The following is a 23,716-nucleotide window of genomic DNA, read 5'->3' on the forward strand; positions in this document are numbered from 1 at the left end:
CTATGAGCCTGCTTCTTCCTCTCCCACTCTCCCTGCTTGTGTTCCCTCTCTCGCTGGCTGTCTCTATCTCTGTCGAATAAATAAATAAAATCTTTTAAAAAAAAAAAAAGCTAAAACTACAAAACTCTTAGATGAAAGCATAGGCATAAATCTTCATGACCTTGAATTCGGCTATAGTTTCTTAGATATGACACCAAGTAATAAAAAAGAAAAATAAGTAGATTGGATTTCATTCAAATTAAAAACTTTTCATGCTTCAAAGACCCCATCAAGAAAGTGAAGACAACAGAATGGGACAACATATTTATAAATCCTGTATCTGTTAAGGGTCTAGTATCTAGAATATATAAAGACTGCCTGCAACTCAGTAATAGGTAAATAACCCGACTAAAAAATAGACAAAGGATTTGAATTGCCATTTCTCCAATGGAGATATACAAGTGGGAAATAAATACATGAAAAGATGCTTAACAGCATTAATTACCAGGGAAATCCAAATCAAAACCACGAGATTACCACTTCACACCCACTAGGGTGGTCGTAGTCAAAAGGACAGATTATAACAAGTGTTGCAAGTTTATGGAGAAGTTGGAAACTTCATAATTTGCTGGTGGGAATATAAAACTGCAGCAACAGTAGAAAACAGTTTGGTAGTTCCTCAAAATGTTTAACAGTTACCATGTAACCCAGCAATTCCACTCCTAGAGAAGTGAAAACATATTTTCATACAAAAATTTGTACACAAATGTTCATAGCAACATTTTTCATGAAGCAGAAAAGTGGAAACAACCCAAATCCATCAACTAATGAATGGATAAACAAAAGGCGATGTGTCCATGCAACAGAATATTATTCAACCATAATACAGAATGGAGTTCTGGGTCTACAACGTGGATGAGCCTTGAAAGGAGCCAGTCACAAATGATCAGGTATTATTTGATTCCATTTATATGAAATAACCCAGAATAGGCAAATAGAGACAGAAAATTGACTAGTGATTGCCAGGGTGTGGGAGGAGGCAAAAATGGAGAGTAGCTGCTAATAGCTACAGCTTTCTTTTTGGGGTAATAAAAATGGAGTTAGATAGTGGTGATATATTAAAAACCACTGTAAAGAAAAGAACCTGCCAGATGCAGGTAAAATACTTAGAAATGAGTAGCCTTTAAATCAAGTTTGGAAAAGAAGAAAGACTTAAAATTAAGGAGTTACGCACCCATCTCAAGAAGTTAGATAAAAGTATCAAAATTACCCCAAAGAAAGGAAAAGGAAGGTAATAAAACAAAAAATTTAATGAAATGTTTTCAGTAATAATTTGTTGAGAGTGAAAATTTGATTATGAAAACAAAGCAATATGTAATCCTATGTTTTTGGTAAAGTAATGATCCCACCCACCCCTAACAAAAATCTGTACGTCATGGTGCAATTATTGTTTCCTCAAAGATGAGGAAATATTCTTTATTTCAGTGACTTCCAAATTTATATTTCTATCTCAGAATCTCTGTATCTTCAGACTAGTATCTGGCTACCTGCTGGACATCTTCAAGTAGAAGTCCTTGAGGGACTTAAAATTCAGCTAATTGAAAGCCAAAATCATTATCTCCTGACCCAGAATTTCTCCTCCTGCCGTGTTTACTTATAGTTATGACCACACTGTATCCCTGGTTCTTTTTTTTTTTTTTTTTTTTTAAGATTTTATTTATTTATTTGACAGAGAGGCAGCGAGAGAGGGAACACAAGCAGGGGGAGTGGGAGAGGGAGAAGCAGGCTTCCCGCTGAGCAGGGAGCCCAACACAGGGCTTGATCCCAGAACCCTGGGATCATGACCTGAGCCAAAGGCAGATGCATAACCAACTGAACCACCCAGGAGCCCCAATCATATTTTGTTAACAATGTATGGTTTTCATATTTAATGGCATGTTTATAATAGCAATTCTCAAACTTTTTGGTTTCAGGATTTCTTTATACTCTTAAAAATTATCACAGACTCTAAGCTTTTGTTTATGTGGTTGTAACTATCAATATTTATTAGAAGTTAAAATTGAGAAATCGTTAACATTTATTTCTTGTTTACAATATTAAACCTGTTACGTGTTAACATGTAACATTAAAAAAAACATTTTCTCCAAAATAATAAGAAGAGTGACATTGTTTTATATTTTTGCAGATCTTTCTCATGTTTAACTTAAGAGAAGATAGCTTGATCCTTTTATCTGCCTCTACATTCAGTCTTACAGTATCACATATCATGTACCCTCTGGAAAACTTTATTACACTACTGTGAGAAAATGAGAATGAAAAAGGCAAAAACTGTGATAGTATATGAAAATAGTTTTAATCCTGCAGACCCCTGCAAAGGGTTTGGGGACTTTCAAGGAGCCATACTTTGAGACTCTCTAGGCTATATGCTCTTGTATTCTGATGTCTTTTAAAAGTATATTTGCTTAAAAAAAATAATAAAAAAATAAAATTAAATTTAAAAAAGTATATTTGCTTTTTCTCCACTTCAAAACTAAAACTAACACATGCTTGTTGTTAAAAAAAAAAAAAAGTAATGGTTATATGGAGAGTCATTACAAGGGAAATAGGGCCACCTTTAATTCCTTTCCTCTCCTTACCTATTCACTGTTAAGTTTTTTGTGTGTGATTTTCCCAGATTGTGTATGTGTGTTTGTATTGTGTACACTTTTATAAGTGGAAGAGAAGAGTCAAGTTAAAAGACTGAAAAAAGGTGGAGAACACAGGTAGAACAGTGAACAGTAGAACTTGGAGTCCGAGAGCTCTAGGTTCTAACTCTACCTCTGCGCCTTGGGCTTTGGGCAGACCTCTTCACTACACTGGCTCATACTGCTTAGTTCTCAGGTGAAGGGAGTCCTCTACAAGATGATTTCTAAAAGCTTTTCTGGCTCCAGGTGACAGTGCAGTATAGCAATTAATTTGTTTCCCAAGACCTAATGGTTAAACGCCAGAGGGGTATGGTAGAAAGTTGTGACTAAAAATGTTTGTTTTTGGTGAGGCACCAGAAGGTTGTTTCTCTGGAAATGGATTCTTTTAAATTGTAATTAATGTCAGCAGTAGAACTCCCACTCAGATGGTTAGAATTCTGTGGGACTCAAAATAATGGATTTATTTTTATGTCTCTCTGGCACAACAGTATTGTACATTGTGGTTATCTTCTTGGTATTTTGTGCCTTCTAATTTTATATAAGTGAACAGACAGACCTAGAGGAAAAAAAACACTGAGTATTTATGAAAGAGGAATTCAATTCAAATTCTAAAAAGTCATGTGCTTATATAGGCTTGGCATAAGACTGGCATAGATAATAAATATTTTCCTTCAGGTAACAGCTGCTTATGAAAACGAAAGTAGTCATCTGTGTGTTTGCTTGGTGAAGAGACAAATATAGCAAGTTCCCAATGTACAGAACAGCTATGTTCCAAATTTATCTTTAGCATTTTGAATACATTTTTCATGGATATTAAGTTTATTTGTAGGTGCGTACAGTCATACATTAATTAACAAGTTTAGGGCTTATGCTATGCCAGGCTCTATGCTGAGTTTCCAGACTAGTACACAGAAAGTATTTGACACATAAAATAGATCCCATATTAGTACCTTTTTTTCCTTGTCAGTAATTTTTAGTACTACATTAGTAAAATTTTAAAAAAGTTTTAATTACAACAGTGGTTAAGAGTGTGGTCTCTAGGGGCGCCTGGGTAGCGCAGTCGTTAAGCGTCTGCCTTTGGCTCAGGGCGTGATCCTGGCGTTCCGGGATCGAGTCCCACATCGGGCTCCTCGGCTGGGAGCCTGCTTCTTCCTCTCCCTCTCCCCTGTTGTGTTCCCTCTCTCGCTGGCTGTCTCTCTGTCACATAAATAAATAAAATCTTAAAAAAAAAAAAAAAAAAAAAGAGTGTGGTCTCTGGAGCCAAGCTGCCTGTGTTCAAATACTAATTCTGCCACTTGAAAAGAGTAACTTTAGTAAAGTTACAAAACCTCTTAGTATCTTTTTCCTTGTGTGTAAAATGGAAAAAATAGCAGTACTTACCTCATCAGGTTGTGGTGAGGATTAAATGTTTGTTATTGTTTTTATTTTTTATTTTTTTTTTTTGAAGATTTTATTTATTTATTTGAAAGAGACAGAGACAGCCAGCGAGAGAGGGAACACAAGCAGGGGGAGTGGGAGAGGAAGAAGCAGGCTCATAACGGAGGAGCCTGATGTGGGACTCGATCCCAGAACGCTGGGATCACGCCCTGAGCTGAAGGCAGACGCTTAACCGCTGTGCCACCCAGGCGCCCCTGTTATTGTTTTTAATTGTGTAATTCACATAATATGAAATTAACCGCTTTGAAGTGTATAGTTCAGGGGCACCTGGCTGGCTTAGTCCAATCGAGTTTGAGCCCCATGTTGGTGTAGAGCTTACTAAAAAAACAAAAACAAACATAAAACCCCACAAAACTTTAAAGTGTACAGTTCAGCAGTACTTAGTACATTTAATGCCTCATTCCGTAACATTTTGAATGGATAAACAAAGTGTAGTATATACACACAGTTGACTAGTACTCAGCCATAAAAAGGAAGGAAGTACAGATATATGCTCCAAAGTGGATAAACCTTGAAAAGCATTATCAGTGAAAGAAGCCACACGCAAGAGGTCACACTTTGCATGATTGTTTTTATATGAAATATCAGGATAGATACATGCATAGAGACAAAAAGCAGATTAGTGGGTAGTCAGGGCTGAGTGCAGGGGGAGGTGAAACGTGCCTGCTTTTCTTTTGAGGTGATGGAAATATGTTGGAATTTGATAGAAGTGGTGGTTGCACAACATTGTGAATATACCAAATGTCACCCAACGGTATACTTTTAAATGGTTAATTTATGTTATGTGAATTCCACTTCAATTAAAAAATAATAATAATAAAGCCACTTGATCACTTAGATTGGCAAAAAAAATTCTTAGGCAACCAAAGCCAGAGTCTGCTTAATCATATGGGTTCCTGCTCTTTCTGGCTCCAGTGGATTTCCCTTACTTTGAGCTCTGCTAAGTACTTAAAAGGTGTTTGTCATATATTTAGTATTTTATGTAACAGGGCTAGGTATTTTGCAGCATGTTGTCTAGCCCACCATATTGCTGGAAATGGAAACCCTCATTTCACCCTTAAATTTTTATTTATTTATTTTAGAGAGAGAACAAGAACATGAGGAGGGAGAGGAGTGGATGGGGAGGGAGCAAGAAGGGGAAAGAATCAAGGAGACTCTACCCTGAGTGTGGAGAAACCTGTCTTACCTGAGCCCAAACCAGGAGTCAGGCGCTTAACCAACTGAGCCACCCAGGTGCCCCTACACAATACTTTTACACATAAACCTTTTTCTGTAATTGGAATGGGGAGGAGGCAATGCTGGGTTTTGAGTTCACCATCTTGATCTAGTCTTTCCAGTACTAATAAATTTTAAAAAGTTTTACTGATTTTATGCTAGTCCTTGAGGAGGACTAGCATTGAACTCTTTGTACCGACTGTTCTTTTTATCCTGGCATACAATTATACTTCACTGGAAGATATCAAGGTAGATAGGCAGGTTTTTCTAACCTAGGAAACTTTGGGTATATGTTTAAAGCTGGCAAGGAAGAGGGATGGAAATGGCCCAGTTGTTTGAAAAAGTAGTTTGCAGACAGGACTTTTCTGCCTGGAGATGCCCTGTTTATGCAATACCGTGCATGGACATATAGTACCATGTGATGGGGAAAAAATGCCACAGCCTTCATAATCCAACAAGCATTCTCCAGCTTTTCAGTCCCCATTTTTCTTGGAAATTGCCTGTAGCGTGAGCAAGGATGATGGAAGCATAGATCTGTAAACTGTAAGACTTTGTGGGTCCAATGTTTCTTGAGACATCAAATATTATCTAGTCCTTATTAGAAAAGAACATTTATGTTGGAGTCATCAACAAAGCAGAAATAACTGAAAGGGTAACTTGAGTAAACATTTCATTAAGAATCTATATCGTACAAAGAGATGAGTAAATATTCTTACAGTCTGGTAGAAGAGACATAAGCAAGTGCTGTGGGAACACAGAGGAACGAACAACATAGAGGAATATACCCCGATGGGCAGGGGGTGGTAACATTCAATCTGAGTTTTGAAGAATACTAATAGGACAATACAGTATTCTCCCTTGTCAAGCAGGCTGACCTACTTAAATAGATAATGAGACCTGGCAAATGTTTCTTATCTGTAAGATTGACCTAATTCCCAGTTGTTATCACGATTAAAATATTTTATGTAACCATTATTAGATCAGTAGCCTAAAACTTGAACTTATGCCTGAGAATATACACCAGTGGGCCTCCATCTGGGTTGAGAACCATAAACCCACCTAAAGATTTCATCCCAAACTTGATGCAAGTGGTTTTTATCTGTCATAGGATTTTTAAAAAAGAGTTTGTTTGTTTGTTTGTTTGTTTGTTTGTTTGAGGTGGGGGCAGAGGGAGCGGGAGAAGCAGGGTCCCCACTGAGCAGGGACCTCCCCCAGCCCCTCAATGCGGGGCTCCATCCCAGGACCCTGGGATCGTGACCTGAGCCAAAGGCAGATGCTTAACCGACTGAGCCACCCAGGCGCCTCTATCTGTCATAGGATTTTATGAATGGAAAGAATGGTGTTGGCTTCTGTCCCTGATACTTTTGTCATTGCATTACCCTGGATAAATTTATAGAATATTGAGCCAAGATTGTCCCTATTTTACTTAAAACACAAGCAAACAAAACTATTTTAAAGAACAATAGGATTTTTACACATCTTTGTGGTAAAAACATTAGTTAAGCAAAGAGAATAGAAGTATGTATCTGTTTGATTACTGGGTATTTTGGTTTGTGGGGTTATCAGAGAGAGCATAGGAGCAGCAACTGACCTATAGAAGGTTAAAAATCCACTTATCTGCAATCTTTTACATGTGTCCTGGGTTGCAAACCCCTAATTTTGTCCTCTCCAGGGACCTACTTCATTTTCTTTTTCATTATGAGAGAGAAAAAGATTTCTTCTGGAAAATCAAATACTTCTAAGTACATAACTATAGAACTTGAGCAATAATAATCCCAATATTGTATATGTCTGCTCACTGAAAATCTGATTTGACCCCTTGTTAATAATGAACTTTTATTCACTTAAAAGTTGTGGCCTTTTGTTTTTGTGAAACTGTAATTGCTAAAGGCTTTTCAAACTTTCCAGGGAAGCGTGACAGCAATGACAGTATTTTTTCCCTTGGATACAGCTCGACTCCGACTTCAAGGTGAGTATCTTTTGCAGGCATCATATTCTTTTCATTTGGTGTCAGGAAGCAAACATATTTTTCTCATAAATTCTGAGTTAACATAAGGATATCTGTTTTGTTAGCGATCTATCCTTGTCCATTTCCGCTGCCTTTAAATACTGGTCATCACTGCTGTTTCCTAATTAATAGAGGAGCATTCATGGATGAGTCATAGTCTCAGCTGCTCTCTAATCTGAGAGAACCTGAGTGGGATTGCATTAATAATTTTGAATCATTACGATTCTTTCTAATAAACAAAATGACTTTTTAAAAAAGATTTTATTTATTTATTTGACAGAGAAAGATCAAGCATAGCAGAGGGGAGAGGCAGAGGGAGAGGAAGAAGCAGACTCCACACTGGTCAGGGAGCCCCATGCAGGGCCGATCTGAGGACCCTGGATCACAACCCCAGCCCAAGGCAGACACTTAACCAACTGAGCCACTCAGGTGCCCCAATTTTTTTTTTTAAGTAATCTCTATGTACAACATGGGGCTCGAATTTACAACCCCGAGATCAAGGGTTGAATGCTCTACCAACTGAGCCAGCCAAGTGACCGCACAATATGGCTTTTTTAAGACACAGTGTGGAGAGTTTTTGCTGGGGGTAGATCTTCTCAAAAGAGAACAAAGAATAGGAGACATGGTGGAGCCAAACACCCACTGTCACTGCTAAATCGGGCAGGTAGTCCTAGTTTGCCTCTTTTGTATTATAGGACTAGGCAATTCTCTATAATTCCTGCTTGTTTTTTCCCCAGTACTTTTCAACTTGAAATTATAAACCTGTGCCGGAACTTATTTGAAGAGATAAGAATAAGATTAGTTTTGAATAAACCAATTCCTGTGTTAAAACCCTTCATGGCTATTATTATAAATTAATTTTAGAGTTTTGTGATAAGTTTTTTCATATGACTCAAAACCCAAAATATATAAAACGATGCACAGTGCAGTGGAAAATCTCACTCTGATCTGCCCCCTTTCCCCTTTTCTGTCCCCTGCAGATAATGTCTTTATTAGTCTCTTAAATAGTCTTGCAGAGTTTCATTATGGAATAACAAGCAAATAAGAATATAGAAGTTTTTCCCCATCCTTCCACAAAAAGCATATTTGTCACACTGTTCTGTACCTTTCATTTTTCACTTAACAGCATCTTTTGGATGCCTTCCAAATCGGTACTTTGGAAGCTTCTTGATCCTTCTAGCTATAGAGTGGTTCCATAGCGTAGATGCACCACAACCTGTTTCCCCTTCCTCTGTTGTAGGTTCTCGGATGCTTTCTTCTCTCTCTTTTTTCTTTAAAGATTTTATTTATTTGAGAGAGAGACAGAGAGTGTCATCAGGGGGAGGAGCAAAGGGAAATGGACATGCAGACTCCGCACTGAGCGTGAAGCCCCATGCAGGGCCCGATCCCACCACCCCAAGATCACAACCCAAGCCGAACCCAAGAGCTGGATGCCCAACTGACGGAGCCACCCAGGCACCTCTCTTCTCTTTTGTAGAATAGACTTGTTCATATGCTGCTTTGTTTCTGTTAAGTTCTATGGGACAAATTTCCAGAAGTGAGATTGCTGGATCAAAGGGTAAACCTGTTTGTAAATTTGATAGCTATGGCCAGATTGCCTTCTGGGAGTTTCCTATTCACCATCCCACAAACCATATAGGTATCAATTTTAATTCTTAGGAAATTACATTTTTATGTTTTCAAAATATCCTCCAAATGTAGGAAATGTGAAGTTAATTGAGGTTTTGTGATTTTCAGTGAGAATGCCAAGAAAAGCAGAGTTCTCATCCTTTTTTTAGTTTAAGTAAGTTCTAGGCCCATGGTGGGGCTTGAACTCACGACCCTGAGATCAAGAGTCACATGTTCTACCAAGTGAGCCAGCCAGGCACCCCGTTCTCATCCTTTTTATTTTTTAGATTAGGAAATAGAGCACAAGCCTAAAACTTTGAAAACTTGAGTTTTAATCCTGGCTGTGCTGTCAACTACATGTGTCCTTCACAGCTTTTGTGCCTGGCCTCTCCGCTAACAGAGAGATGGGTAATTCATTTCCTCTTTACTTTGTAAGATGTTAAGATAAAAATGAGGATATGTAACTCTGAAAAAAAAAAAAACCCAAAAGAAGAAAGCCTTATGAAATGTAAGATTCCTGTCATATCTTTTGCTTTGGGAATTAGGTGTTGAGTTAAAATGCTTTACGGTTTATGAATAACAGATGAAACCCAAGGAATCCACAGTTGAGAATTTAGCACACAGGAACAAGGAGGATTGGTGAGTGCTGAGGCAAGTTATGGAGCTCAAAGAATAGGGAGGGAGATTGCTTCGGTGAGGTAAATGGCATTTCAGTGAAACTTGTTGATGCTGAAGATAATAATTCTCAAAGCATTTAGTTTAAACATATATTCTTTTATATTACAGTTGATGAGAAAAGAAAGTCCAAAACTACACACATGGTGCTCCTGGAGATCATTAAGGAAGAAGGCCTGTGAGTACCACCTTGCCCATCTTTGTTAGACAAAGCGGCCCCTTAGATTGCTGGGCCTCTAGCACCCCGGCACTCACTTTCTTTCTATTCTTGTAGCCTTGCAGTAGTTGTGAATCTCATTGCCCGATTTGTAAGTACATAATTGTTTTCATCCCCTTAAAGTTTTGTAGTGGGCCATTTTGATTCTTAGTCATAGAGTCTTCCATGAAACCAGTGCTTTGTTTTATGTTTTATTGGTTTTTTACAGTGAACCGAAGAAGTTGTTTAGTTCATTCCTGTCAGATGCATTCAGATTATGTACTTCTTTTTTTTTTAACTTTTTATTTGGAAATAATTTCAAGTTCACAAAAAGTTACAAAACTAAAAATAGTACAGAGAATATCAGTATATTTTACTGATATTTACCTTTACCCAGGTCCACCTATTAATACTTTTTTCCCATTTATTTTCCCAGTTGTGCTTATGTTCTCTCCCCACTTTCTGTCTCCCTCCCCCTTCTGTCTTTATTACACACATGCCACACAAACTTTTTGTACAATTATTTAAGAATAAGTTACACACCATACATCAAAGCCTTTTACCCCGTGATGTTGACATTTTAAAAGAATATACTTCCCCTCCCCCCCTTTTTTTAAAATAAAATGTTTCTCATTTTAAGTTTGCCTCAAGTTTCTTTATGATTTGACTGAGGCTATGCGTTCTTGACCAGAATAATGCATAGGTGATATTGTGTCCTTAGGATATCACATCTGGGTCACATATTGTCCTTCTGCCCTTCATTGGTTAATTATGATTTCTCAGATTCAGGTTAGCCGCTGAATAATTTTTCTTCTCTTGCATCTATCAGGAGCCTATGAAGAGAAACTTTATTTAGTATCAATCTAGACTCAGAAATTCCTGGTTTTTCAGTGGTTTACAATGGATTACTATACTATATTATTTTCGTGTTGAAACTGTCTGGGGTGGGAGCCCCTTCAGCCTGGTTCCTGTGCCCTAATAGCATGCCCCTATCACTTCTTCTTCTTTTTTTTTTTTAACACTTACTATGTCTATATTTACTTCATTTTTAAATGTTGTTACCCTGTAATAAAATGTGAATGATGCATATTAACTTACAGCCATGAAGAAATTGTCTCTAATTTTACATAGTGATTTACTAAAGGAAATCAAGGGTAGGAAACCATTAAAATCAGTCATTGAAAGTATTGTTTCTTTGGCATCATTAATTGTAGAAAAGATTTCTTGGTTTTGACATCCTTCAGAATGTGAGATGTATGTACAGTTTGGAGTATGTCATAGTGTAGGAGTGAACTTTGAGAATCTGTGAACGATGATCATCAGCCCTTCCTAGGACTTTGCCCATTTCCACTGGCTTTTGTCCAGCATCTTTACATTGCTTATTGTGTTTTTCCTCTAGCCTGGCACCATATCGAGGGTGGTTTCCAGTTATCTCCAGTCTCTGCTGCTCCAATTTTGTCTATTTTTACACTTTTAATAGTCTCAAAGCAATCTGGGTCAAAGGTCAACGTTCTACTACTGGAAAAGATCTAGTAGTTGGATTTGTTGCAGGTAACAAAGTTTTCTAAGTATAAACTTTTTTATATTTTAATATATTATCTTGTGGTTCATATATTTTCTAAGAGGTTATTTTAGCACAAAGTAATGCTACAAAGAATATAATTAATTTCCTGACTTGGTTCTGTGTGTGTGTGTGTGTGTGTGTGTGTGTGTGTGTGTTTGGTAAAAACATACAACATATAATTTATCATTTAAACAATTTTTAAGTGTATACTTCAATAGTAAGTTTATTTACATTATTGTGAAACAGATCTCCGGAACATTTTCATCTTACAGATGTGAAACTCTGTAACCGTTAGACAACAACTCCCCCTTATTCCCTTCTCTGACCCCATTCTTTCTGTTTCTATAAATCTACTACTACTACTTTAGATGCCTTATATAACTGGAATCATACAGCATTTGTCTTTTTGTGACTGGCTCATTTCATTCAGCATGATGTCCTCAAGGTTCATTTATGTTGTAGGATGTAATAGGGTTTCTTTTTTTTTTTTTAAGGCTAAATAATATTTACTTGTATGTATATACCACATTTTGTTTATCTGTTCATCTGTTGATGGACATTTAGGTTGTTTCTAACTCTTGGATACTGGGAATAGTTGCTATTATGAACTTGAGTTATGCAAATATAGCTCTTCAAGTCCCTGCTTTCAGTTCGTTTGGCTATATTCCTAGAAGTGAGATTGCAGGATCATATGTTAGGGGTTTTTTTGTGTTGTTTTGTTTGTTTGTTTGTTGTTTGTTTGTTTTTTATTTCGTGAGGAGCCACCGTACTATTTTCCACAGCAGTTATGCCATTTTATAATCCCACCAGCAGGGGTTTTTAATTCTCCACATCCTTATCAGTTCTTGTTACTTTCTGGGTGTTTGCTTTGATAATAGCCATCCCAACGATGGTGTGAGGTGATATTTCATTGTGGTTTGATTTGCATTTCTCTGATGAGTAGTGACGTTGAGCATCTTTTCATATGGTATTGGCCGATTGTATATCATCTTTGGAGAAGCGTCTGTTCAAGTCCTTTGCCCATTTTTTAATTGAGTTATTTGATATTTTGTTGTTGAGCCATAGGTATTTTTTATATGTTCTGGATATTAGCCCCTTAAGAGATGTATGATTTGCAAATATGTTGCCTTTTACTCTGTTATGTTCTTTGTTGCTCAAAAAAAAATTTTTTTTTGAAGATTTTATTTATTTATTTGACAGAGAGAGAGACAGCCAGCGAGAGAGGGAACACAAGCAGGGGGAGTGGGAGAGGAAGAAGCAGGCTCATAGCGGAGGAGCCTGATGTGGGGCTCGATCCCATAACGCCGGGATCACGCCCTGAGCCGAAGGCAGACGCTTAACCGCTGTGCCACCCAGGCGCCCCAGGACAGTTAGTTTTTAAAAGTCAGTTGACATTGGGAGTATCATAAATAGCCTACTTACCTTGTATTTTATTTTAATTTAAGATGTATAAATATATACTTTTTTTTTTAAATACATGGCCAAGGCATATTGGTTCACTGATGGGAATTTTGTGTCTTTTCTTGTACATACCCCATACCTATAAAGTTTTGCCTACCATTGTTATTGTCAGATTCAACTGACATAAGCAGGTTTGAGAAAAGATGTAGCATTCTCATTCACTTATATTTTTAGTGTTTTCTTGAGTATGTGAAAGAAAGGTGCAATGGGTCTGTGTCAGTTGTGAGCCTCATCTGTTATAGGTCTTCTCGGAGAGATGGTGAGGAACTGCTGTTCTGAAAGCCAAATCTAATAATGTTATTCCCAGCTTCAAACCCTTTGATGTCTCCCAATTGCATATAGGATAAAGTCATGGTACCCATAGCATAAAAGGCCCCCACCATATACAGGATAAGAGCCCAACGTACAAGATCTGCTGTGATACTGCTTACCTCTAGCTTGATCTCTACTGTTCCCATCCTCTCTTGGAATACTGTGATTCCTTGAATATGCCAAGCCATTTAATGACTGCATCATTCTACAGCTACTGTTGTCTTTCTGATCTAGCTACTGTGTCTGTCTGATACCCCACCTGCTGCCCCAAAGGAAGGATTATCCGGCCCACAGTCAAAATGTCAGTTATATCACAGTTGAGAGACCCTTGGCAAAATGTATTTTATTTGAGAATCTGAGATTGAGAATCTGAGATTCTCTGATTATAGATTCTCTCTTTTTTCTGAAAGTAAGAAATTCTTTGGAAATTACTTTTGTGAGTTTTAAATTTCTCCTCATAACATGTTTTCATATCTTAATACCTGTGCATTCTTAGAATTAGAACCACTTTTTCTTTTCCTGCTGTGAGCCTTGTCATATGTTAAAATCACGTAGAAATGAGTTTCATTTTCTCCAAGGAGAACTAGGAACAGTATAATTGTTATTCAAGTTCTGCTTGAGACTTAGAAATTTATTACTTATTGTATTTTCATAGGAAAAAAGCTCATATAGCTTAATACCTTAGGGAGGGATTTGGAAACAGAATCTCACAGAAAATTTAAATGAAGAAGATACTTGACATTTTTATGAAATTGGGATTTTTACCAGTAACTGTTTTTGAATGCCAGTGGTGTTATTGTTGACAGTTCATATTCCTTTCTTGACCTCCAGTCTTAAATCTGGTAAGGCATGTTTGTTCCTGTTGTGTATCAAGTTGCATTCCTTTATAGGGAGCCAAGTGGTTAGTTTATGACCTCGATCTGCCTTTTTCTTGTATCAGTGGTCATTGCACTTATTTCCCGGAAGTGCATACACGATTAGCATACTTCTTTTTTGTTTTCTCTCCTTAATAGTCTCACTGCTAATAAAACTATTTTGTTTTCAAGATTTCAGAAGTAAACAGCTGTGTCCCAATTATTCCTTGAATCAGTGAATAATTTCCGTGCACGTGTTCAATTACTGTTCATCTCTTAATTTTGATTCTGTTTTCTTATAAGTGATTTTTTATGAAAATGGGATCATTCGAATTGAAAGAAAAACAATTTCTTGTCATTAAGTAGGTAAAGTATTAGTTTTCCCATCTTAGAGGTGAAGTAACAGCCACAGCTTAGAATTGAAAAAACTTTCTACATGGGCTTATAAATAAGCAGACAACTTTCTTTATCCTTCAGCCATATCCATCATATGTTAGTAAAGTTGGAATCCCTCATCATGACTGTGGCTTGTTTTTCTTCCGTGAAATGATGTCCTTTGCTTCATTATATAGGTTCCAAGTTTTCAGTAAAGTTTTGGATCCCCAAATATTTTGAGTGTCTGTTCCCAGAACTCATAAAATTATAGTGGTTAAAAAATACCTCTCCATCTATTTGGCTTAGAGGATGAACAAAGTACTTGAACTTTTCAGATAAAAAGCTTCAGAATACAAATGTTTTCCCAAGGATTTTATATTCTCTTCTTTAAATGATATAGTACAGTTTTGTACTTGAGATTGTCCTTAGAATCCTCTCACTCTTTCAGTTTGAAACAGAGATATATATGAAAGCAGAATTTTAAATGATGGTTAAATCTTAAATCTAGGCTGCATTGCCTCTGAAGTGTTTTGTGGGTACTTACCTCTTGAATAGAGCATGAAAGGAATTTTGATTTCTAAAGAGTTTGTTTAATAGACAACACGTTTTATTTGTTTGGAAAGGTGTGTACACTTTGCCTGTCTACGTTATCTACAGAAGCCTGTGATCTCTGTTTCTGAGCTCTCCTGTCCTCATCTGAAAAAAAAAAATGCAATAGACTGCTCAGTAGTACTTTCTGTCTGATTTTTCTTGGTGTTGATTTTTCTGTCAAGTGATGTGTGCATTACATTCAATAGGAACACATTTTAAAGTCTGGGCGAGTGGGCATGTATTGATATTCTTCTATCTTGACCTCTGGAGCACTGGCACTTTTTAAAAATGAGACTAGCAAGAATCTCTAGGTAAGGCTTTTCCAGATTATGATCAATGCCTTAAATGACAATGCATGAATATAGTGAGTCATAACTAAAGATGACTCCTTGGTGTGTTATGTGACTCTTGAAAAATATAATAAATACAGCTCATAAAATTTTTTGATAATGTTTTTTATTTTGAGAAAAGTGTTCTAAGAAAGAGGTAACAAATTATCTTACTTTAGCAACTATATACAACAGATGAAAAAATAGGATTTTAATCTCTTGGCTGTTTCATCGAGCTTGTCTTTGGTTGGATTTGTGTTTTCCGAATGATGCGTTTTGAGATTCCTTAAATCAAAACATTCTTTCTCCTGTTGTATTTAAATGACGTTTAGTAAAAGATTTCTCTTCCTTAGGATTATGCCTCTTGGTTACTCAGAGCCTGGCTAGAGCTAGATAGCTTGATGTGTGGTTGTTTGCTGAGTTTTTTCATTGGTTCATTTGTTCAATATTTAAAAAATACTTATAGCATGTATACTGTGTGTCAGGCACTTTATTACAACTCTATCTGGTGTTTTTTTTTTAATCATTCCAGGACTGATGAGGAATATTTTAATATCTCAAGATGGTGTTAACTTGGGATCATGTGTTTTCAAAAAAGAAGCACCTGGCTCATTGTATTGTTCCACTCTGAGGCAACATTGGGGGGCCAACATCCCCATCCTTAAGCTTGTAAGGATCGTGATGCTTGCGAAGCTGTTTCAGGTGTTTTGTGATGGTTCATAACTACTGCTTGCTGCCTGCCTATCCTAATTCCCTAAGCGATGAGGAACTCTTGATCCTCTAGTCCCTGGTGAAGCTCTTTCAAATGTCACCACTTTCTTCCATCTGTCACCCATTGCACCAAATCCATACTCACTTACAACCATGTCAGCTCCTTACGTGAGAGTTGCAGATTGTGTTTCATTGGATATTGTCGTGGACTTAGCATGTGATCAGTAAACCTTATTAAAACTGTTATTTTAAAAATGTACTTAGAACTAGATCAGAATGGCTACTTTGGATGCTATATCAATTGACAAATAGATCATTTCCTGTTATACAAATGTGGAAAGGTACTGCTGGCAGCCATTTTGCTATCAGCAAGGCTTCTTAATTGCTTCTAACAGTGGTGGCTTGTGTTGTACCCTGTCACAGAGAGACACCTTACCTCAGGTCTCCCAGTAGGTCAGTGGCAGAAGTATAAATGAAACATTGGTACATAGCTTTAACATAAGACAGCAAAGCTTGCAAGGTTACATTTTGCTTTCCCTTTGTCTCCTCTTTCTTTTTAAAGGAGTGGTGAATGTGTTGCTAACAACTCCACTCTGGGTGGTAAACACCAGACTGAAGCTGCAAGGGGCAAAATTTAGGAATGAAGACATTGTACCAACCAACTACAAAGGTATTATTGGTAAGTGTTTATTGGGTGAGTTCCTATTTAAGGAGCTTATTTTCTCTCTGTGTCTGGAATTTATTGCCATGATAATGCTGCATATCAGGCAGCCTCAAATCTCCACATCTAACGGTAGACATTTGTTTAGCTCACGTGTCTGTGGATTGACAAGGATTTGACTCATCTAGGCTGGGATCAGGCTACACATATTCTTCTCTTGGTGATGGCAAAAGCACAAGAGGACACGTCTTGTAAAAGCCCCTGTTCGCATCTCATTTGCTGACATCCTCTTGACCAAACCCAATGTTGGGAGGTAGAGAAGTATGCGGTTCCCGTGGAGTGTTGGTGGGAGGAGGTCAGTCTTTCTAAAGAATAATCTACACTGTTTCTTTTATTGTTGTCTTTGGATAAGGTTATCATTAATATGATGACTTTGAGCTTAATAATACTACGTTACCTGGTACTCCTTTCCCATGTGTCCATCTTTGTAATAAGAATAGTGGTTTTCTTATAAGTCACATCCTAAATAATGGGTCCCTGGGTACTATCTGTTGTTGTCCTGGACTTTGCTGTGAAACACATGGGCTATAAGTTCACAATTCTCTGTAAGACAGAGTTCTCAGTCGTGGTGGTGGTGGTTACTTAGGAAAACCTGATGTTCTAATGCCAGATTGTCAGGAAGAGTTGCCTGTGATTTAAGTTGGTCTTTCAAAAATGTGACTGTCAGGGTCTGATGATTATCAAAAAGTAGTTAACTGATGAACTTGCCCCAAACCGTCATTGCAAGAAGGAGATTTTTTTTTTTTAAAGATTTTATTTATTTATTTGACAGAGATAGAGACAGCCAGCGAGAGAGGGAACACAAGCAGGGGGAGTGGGAGAGGAAGAAGCAGGCTCATAGCGGAGGAGCCTGATGTGGGGCTTGATCCCATAACGCCGGGATCACGCCCTGAGGCAAAGGCAGATGCTTAACTGCTGTGCCACCCAGGTGCCCTGCAAGAAGGAGATTTGAATAGAACCAGTATGATTTGTGTTCTGGGTACATTTGAACAAAATTCACATTGTGTTCTCCAGTTAGGGGATTGTAATCAAAAGTCCTCGATTTCTTGCTTAGATGCTTTTCACCAGATCATTCGAGATGAAGGAATCTTGGCTTTATGGAATGGCACATTTCCTTCGTTGCTGTTGGTCTTCAATCCTGCCATCCAGTTCATGTTCTATGAAGGTTTAAAACGGCAACTTCTAAAGAAACGAGTGAAGGTAATCCCTGATTTTGAAAGCAGCAAATAATAATCTCTGACAGTCTCTTATTTGGGTTGATGTGGTTTGGTCTTTCTTTGCTTTCCAGCTTTCTTCTTTGGATGTGTTCATCATTGGTGCAATATCCAAAGCGATTGCGACCACCGTCACCTATCCCATGCAGACAATACAGTCAATTCTGAGGGTGAGTGATGGGGTTCTTCCTGCATCTGGTCACACAACATTCTAAAGTACATGGTTTCTCTGTTTAAGGCAATGTTAATAAAGCAATAATGTAGTCAGTTGGTAGGCTATACTATTTTTCCATTTGTTTGATAATTGCTTACCAGGCTGGCTGTCAGTTGGTTTCCTATTTGGTTTGGAACAAAGTTTACATTTGTGATTTCTTAGGCAACATAGTGTCTCAGAAAACCCAAATGTGGAAGGATGTCCTTTAATGACTTCAGGAATGTGTAAGCTTGTTTCCTTCTCATTTAAGTTGACTTGCTTAGGTTAACCATACAAAATCCAGAAGTTGATTTGTTTAGTTCGTTCAGGAGAAATTGATTTAGTTGTTCTGAAGTACTTTTAAATTTCCGGGTTTTTTTTTTTTTTCATTCAGTTATTTATTCATCAAAATATTTGTTAAGCACCCACTCTGTGAGGAGCTGGGTACACATGGTGAGTAAAAATCATAATCCCTGTCTTCATGGAGGTAACAGAGGAAAGAATGAACAGGTAAATAAAATAAAGAGGTAATTGTAAGTTGAGAAAAGAGCTATTAAGGAGGTGAGCTGTGTTCTGTGATTTGGTAGAGAGGGCCATGGTGTGGATCTTCTTAGACAGGGTGATTAAGGATTGGGCTTCTCCGAGGAGGCGTATATAAAATCAAGACTTAAAGGAAGATAAGGACCCAACCGTCAAAGAACATTCTAGGTAGAGGGAACATGATGTGCTAAGAGCTTGGTGATAACTGAGAACTGATCAGAGGCCACTCTGGCTAGAGAGTGGCTCAGGATGAGATTGGAAAAGTAGCAGTGAAGGCTATAGGTGAAGACTGTAGATTTTATTCTCAACCTGAGTGGGAAGCCTTTGAAACGCTTTAAACTAGGAAGCAATGTGATCTGATTTACAATTCGAGAAGATTCCCGTAGCTATTGTGTGGTGAATTGGTTTTAGGGCTAAGAGATAAGGGTGGGAGGGCAATCAGGTAGGAGGCCATTTCCATGGTACAGGTGAGAGGTGATTGTGGCCTACACTAAGGTGGTAGCCATGGAGAGGAGAGATAAGACATGGACAGATTCATGATCTATTTTGGAGAAAAAAATTCAAAGTATTTATTGATAGATAAAATGGTGGTGATGGTGAAAATATTTCAGTTCAAAATATTTATTACCTTTTGTTAAAAGTCTTTCTACTGGGGGCGCCTGGGTGGCACAGCGGTTAAGCGTCTGCCTTTGGCTCAGGGCGTGATCCCAGCGTTCTGGGTTCGAGCCCCACATCAGGCTCCTCCACTATGAGCCTGCTTCTTCCTCTCCCACTCCCCCTGCTTGTGTTCCCTCTCTCGCTGGCTGTCTCTATCTCTGTTAAATAAATAAATAAAATCTTTAAAAAAAAAAAAAAAAAGTCTTTCTACTGATGTGCTATTTTTACATTGGTCCTTAATATAAGGGAATTTAGTAGCATCTAAATAAATGTTTTTTGATACTTTTATAATGTAAATATATAATGTGAAGAGCTTAGACTGCAGTGTTTCTAATTGATTAGTGTTTATCACAACTTTCTAAAGGACTGGAGGGTAAGCCATACCATCAGTATCTAAATCTTAATTGTGGGCATGTTTGTTTTCTTTTGGGGTAGTATTTCCCCCATAATTCTCTAAAGTAAAAATTCTCATGCTCGCTGCATTGAAAAATATTTCTTATGTATGTATTTATTTAATTTATTTGAGAGAGAGAGCAGAGGGAACGGCAGAGGGGGAGGGACAAGGAGAGAGAATCTGAAGCAGACTCTGTGCTGAGCACAGAGCCTGACGTGGAGCTCGATCCCATGACCTGAGCCAAAACCAAGAGTCGAACACCCAACTGACTGAGCCACCCAGGTGCCTCGAAAAATATTTCTTATTTTCACTTACTTCACTGAAAAAAGAGAAGATTCATGCAATCTACATACTCGGATATTTTTATTACTGTATACTGTAAGACATTACTCCAACATAATTTCCTCCGCAGGTAGAAATTGATCTGTTTTTCTTCTTTCCCAGTTTGGACGTCACAGACTAAACCCAGAAAACAGAACACTGGGGAGTCTTCGGAATGTTCTCTATCTTCTTCACCAACGAGTAAAGTGAGCTTTGTAGATGTTTCACATTCTGTCCTGTCTTTCAGCAGCCATCTCTGCCAGGGAATGGCTGGATCTACTTAACTTGCACTACTCCCTTGGCAGTGGCAGCCTAGAAACCTCTCCTTGCATGCTGTGTTCAGACATTTCTCATTTTAGGGGCTTAGTGCAATATGGCAGCATTTGGGGAAGTTATGGAAAAACTTCAGGTCTTTATTCTTTGTAACTTAGAAATATACGGAACTCCTTTAGAGAAGGAAGCCTCCTATCATCTAATGTAGAGACTGTTCTGCCTTGGTAGTGCTGCTGTCACTGGCATATCCTGTGACCTCTCTCATAGATTGACATAAACAGATATAGAGCAGTAGTCATAGTGAGAAAGGGAGAGGGGCGTAGGAAGAGTAACAGTAATTATTGTAATGATGACAGCAGTGCTGATGATGGTACGAGTAGCTAACATTTCTGAGTGTTTGCTTTGTGGCAGACACTGAGCTCCGTACTTCGAACAGGTAATCTCATTTAATCCTGACTATGGCCCTATGAGGGCAGGTACTTTCATCATTTCCCTGTATCATTCCATTTAGAGAATCTCAGAGGTGTCAAATTTAAGTCAGGGGCCTCCTTTGAAGCAAAAGCTGCTATAACTTTATTACTGTTCCTAGTTTTAAGATATTTTGAAAGTAAATAGATTTATTACAAAAACAGAATATGCTTGGGATTAAAAAAAATCAAAGATAAAGAATTGGTATATATAAAAAAAAAAAAGAATTGGTATAAAGTTAAAACTAAATGCTCACCATACCAAGTATTAGCAAGAATGTGGAGCAACCAGAACCTTCCTGTGCTGCTGGTGGGAAAATAAAATGGTCTGACCATTTTGGAAAGTTTGGTATTTTCTTCAAAAGTTAAACATACAACTACCATAGGACCTAGCCTTTCCTCTCAAGTTGTATACCCAAGAGAAATGAAATATGTCTGTGCAAAAATTTGTACACAGTTATTAATAGCAGTTTTATTTGTAAGAGTCAAAAACCAGAAACAACACAAATGTCCCATCGTTGGGTGAGTAGACACATTAGTTACTATCTATCTACATAGTGGAACACTGCTCATAAGAAAGGAGTTACTAACACATACAACAACATGGTTGGATTTCAAAATAATTTTGCCAAGTGAAAGAAGTCAGACAAAAAAGAATTCACACCATATGATTCCACTTATATAAAATTTAGAAAATACAAATACAGTATTCCCCTCCTCACCCGCAGTGTCCCTTCCCATGGTTTCAGGGATCCACAGTCAACCTCAGTCTGGAAGCCCATGATCCTCCTTCTGACTTATTGTCAGTAGGTCAGTAGGACCTAACACCAAGTCACAATATCTGCATCATTCACCTCACTGCATCTCAATACCTAGATACTGACAGAGAGGGAGAGACCACATTCCCATAACTTTTATTACAGTATATTGTTGTTCCGTTTTGTTATTAGCTATTGTTGTTAATCTCTTACTGTGCCTGTTTTATAAGTTAGACTTTATGATAGGTGTGTATGTATAGGAAAAAAATAGGTGGTTCAGTACCGAAGAAGTTTCAGATGTCCACTGAGGGTCTTGGAACATCATCCCCCAGGGATAAGCGGTGGCTACTATAACCTGCTTCTTTGATGCAGGAGTTGACTTTTATGAAGAAAACCTTTTATTTTTTTTCAAACCTCTTTCCTTTTAGGCGTTTTGGAATTATGGGACTCTACAAAGGCCTTGAAGCCAAACTGCTGCAGACAGTCCTCACTGCTGCTCTCATGTTCCTGGTTTATGAGAAACTGACGGCTGCTACCTTCACAGTTATGGGGCTGAAGAGTGCCCACAAGCACTGAGACACCTCACACTCCACACTCCAAAAGTGCAGAAAGATGCTCAAGATGGGGGGTGCCTTCTGTGCGAAGGGAAGTGATTCTCTTTTTACTCTTGCTGTGTGCACCATGAGTTTTACCCTCACTGGCTGGAAAAGCGTCTAAGGGTAAACATGGAATATGGCCAGTTGGACCTGTCTACAACTTAATTTTTATGACTGTTGGTTGAGTTTTGTGGGGGAGGTTAATCTAATGGTCATACAAAAAAAAAAATTATTGAAAACCTGAAAATGAAAGTTTGTGGGCGTTTATTGTTTTTCTTAAGGGGAATGGACTATTGCTCTCATGTGTAATCTTTTCCAGTTAAAATCTTTCTTAAATTTACCAGCTGTTCTTTTCCTCTGAACCCTCCCCCCAGATTCTAGGGACACATTTAATAGCATATAATTCTCCTCATATACTTTTGTATGTTTTAATCTTGGTATTTTCCTCACTAAAAATATTATGATTGTGCCGCAGGCATGACTTTATTTTTGTCGAGCTTTTTTCTTCCTGCTTAAGGAAAGATGTCTTCTTTAGTACATGAGCTATTTATTTTGTGGGAGAAATTAAAATGATTAATCCCAAATGATTCTCTTATAAACTATTTGTGAACATCACTTATTCATTAGTATTTGACATAATTAAAAATATTTATTTTGAATCAGCCTTTTCATTACAAAAGGGTTGAAGTTTTATGTTCATCCATATAAGCCCTATCAAGTCAAGCCCCAATAAACTGTTGACACAAAAGACATTTTAAAAAGTTGCCCTTTATTCGGGTACCATGTTGGGTTTACAACCAGCTCGTAAAAATCGTAGAACAGGGAGGAGGAGCAGGTATCTTATTTCAGCGCTGGAATATTCTCTCCTTTACAAAGTCCTGGCGGAGGCTATCTCTTTCAAGAATAAACATCTGATAGAGGTAATTTCTACTCGGAAACATTTCTTATAGTCCTCCTACTTAAAGTGTATGCATCAAGCAGCAGCACTGACATCACCTGGGAGCTCGTTGGGCACGCGGTCCCAGACCTTCTGAATCATAGTCTGCAGTTTAACAAGATCCCCGGGTGATTCATACTCAAAGTAAAGTCTGAGAGACCTTAGAGCCCCTGACTCTAAGAAGCTATGATTGGTTTCAATGACAGAAACCAAGACAAAGATTTTTCTCAAAGGAAAGTTGGACTAATGGATTAAATAAACAATCCCTGAGAAAACTGAGTGTCCCACATCATCCTTTACTTTCACTTTATAGCACATGTGAAGGTGGTTGGACTCTTATTATGCAGCTAGGGGTGAATTTAGGCCTCTTGGGCCGCCCAAAAAGCAAACTCTGGTCATTTGAGAATAGCTCTTTGGGTTCCTGTGACTTAGTTTTTGTCCCTATAACAAAATGACAGGTTTTTCATTTATAAGTCTAAATCAGTTGGAGTGAGAGAGAGGAACAATGAAGTGTCTATGAACTCCAGTGTTTAGTTTGAGAGTGGAAATTTCTTTCTCTTATTTCCTTTCTGGTCCCTGTGGTAATTTCAAAAGAGGTGATTATCAGGCTGCTGGTAATTGGAAGATGGTTGTGTTGTTCTAGAAA

General features: G+C 37.8%; 1 protein-coding gene across 2 annotated transcripts in view; it reads left to right on the forward strand.

Moving 5' to 3' along the window:
* Positions 1 to 23,345, forward strand: part of SLC25A17 (solute carrier family 25 member 17) — a 35,959-nt gene extending 12,614 nt beyond the window's left edge. Inside the window, exons 1-9 of one of the 2 annotated variants that reach the window (XM_044392319.3) lie at positions 774 to 929; positions 7,224 to 7,284; positions 9,718 to 9,784; positions 11,202 to 11,353; positions 16,562 to 16,678; positions 17,775 to 17,920; positions 18,009 to 18,104; positions 20,163 to 20,245; positions 21,966 to 23,345. In XM_044392319.3, the coding sequence (XP_044248254.1) occupies positions 7,239 to 7,284; positions 9,718 to 9,784; positions 11,202 to 11,353; positions 16,562 to 16,678; positions 17,775 to 17,920; positions 18,009 to 18,104; positions 20,163 to 20,245; positions 21,966 to 22,113 (855 nt within the window). In that variant the 5' untranslated portion in view covers positions 774 to 929; positions 7,224 to 7,238 and the 3' untranslated portion in view covers positions 22,114 to 23,345. Of the gene's footprint in view, positions 1 to 773; positions 930 to 7,223; positions 7,285 to 9,717; positions 9,785 to 11,201; positions 11,354 to 16,561; positions 16,679 to 17,774; positions 17,921 to 18,008; positions 18,105 to 20,162; positions 20,246 to 21,965 lie in introns of those variants that run through there. The other variant, XM_026479574.4, reaches the window with a different exon arrangement.
* The last annotated feature ends 371 nt before the right edge of the window (positions 23,346 to 23,716 follow it).

The sequence above is a fragment of the Ursus arctos genome, unplaced genomic scaffold (assembly GCF_023065955.2).
Source record: "Ursus arctos isolate Adak ecotype North America unplaced genomic scaffold, UrsArc2.0 scaffold_21, whole genome shotgun sequence".
Classification (NCBI taxonomy): domain Eukaryota; kingdom Metazoa; phylum Chordata; class Mammalia; order Carnivora; family Ursidae; genus Ursus; species Ursus arctos.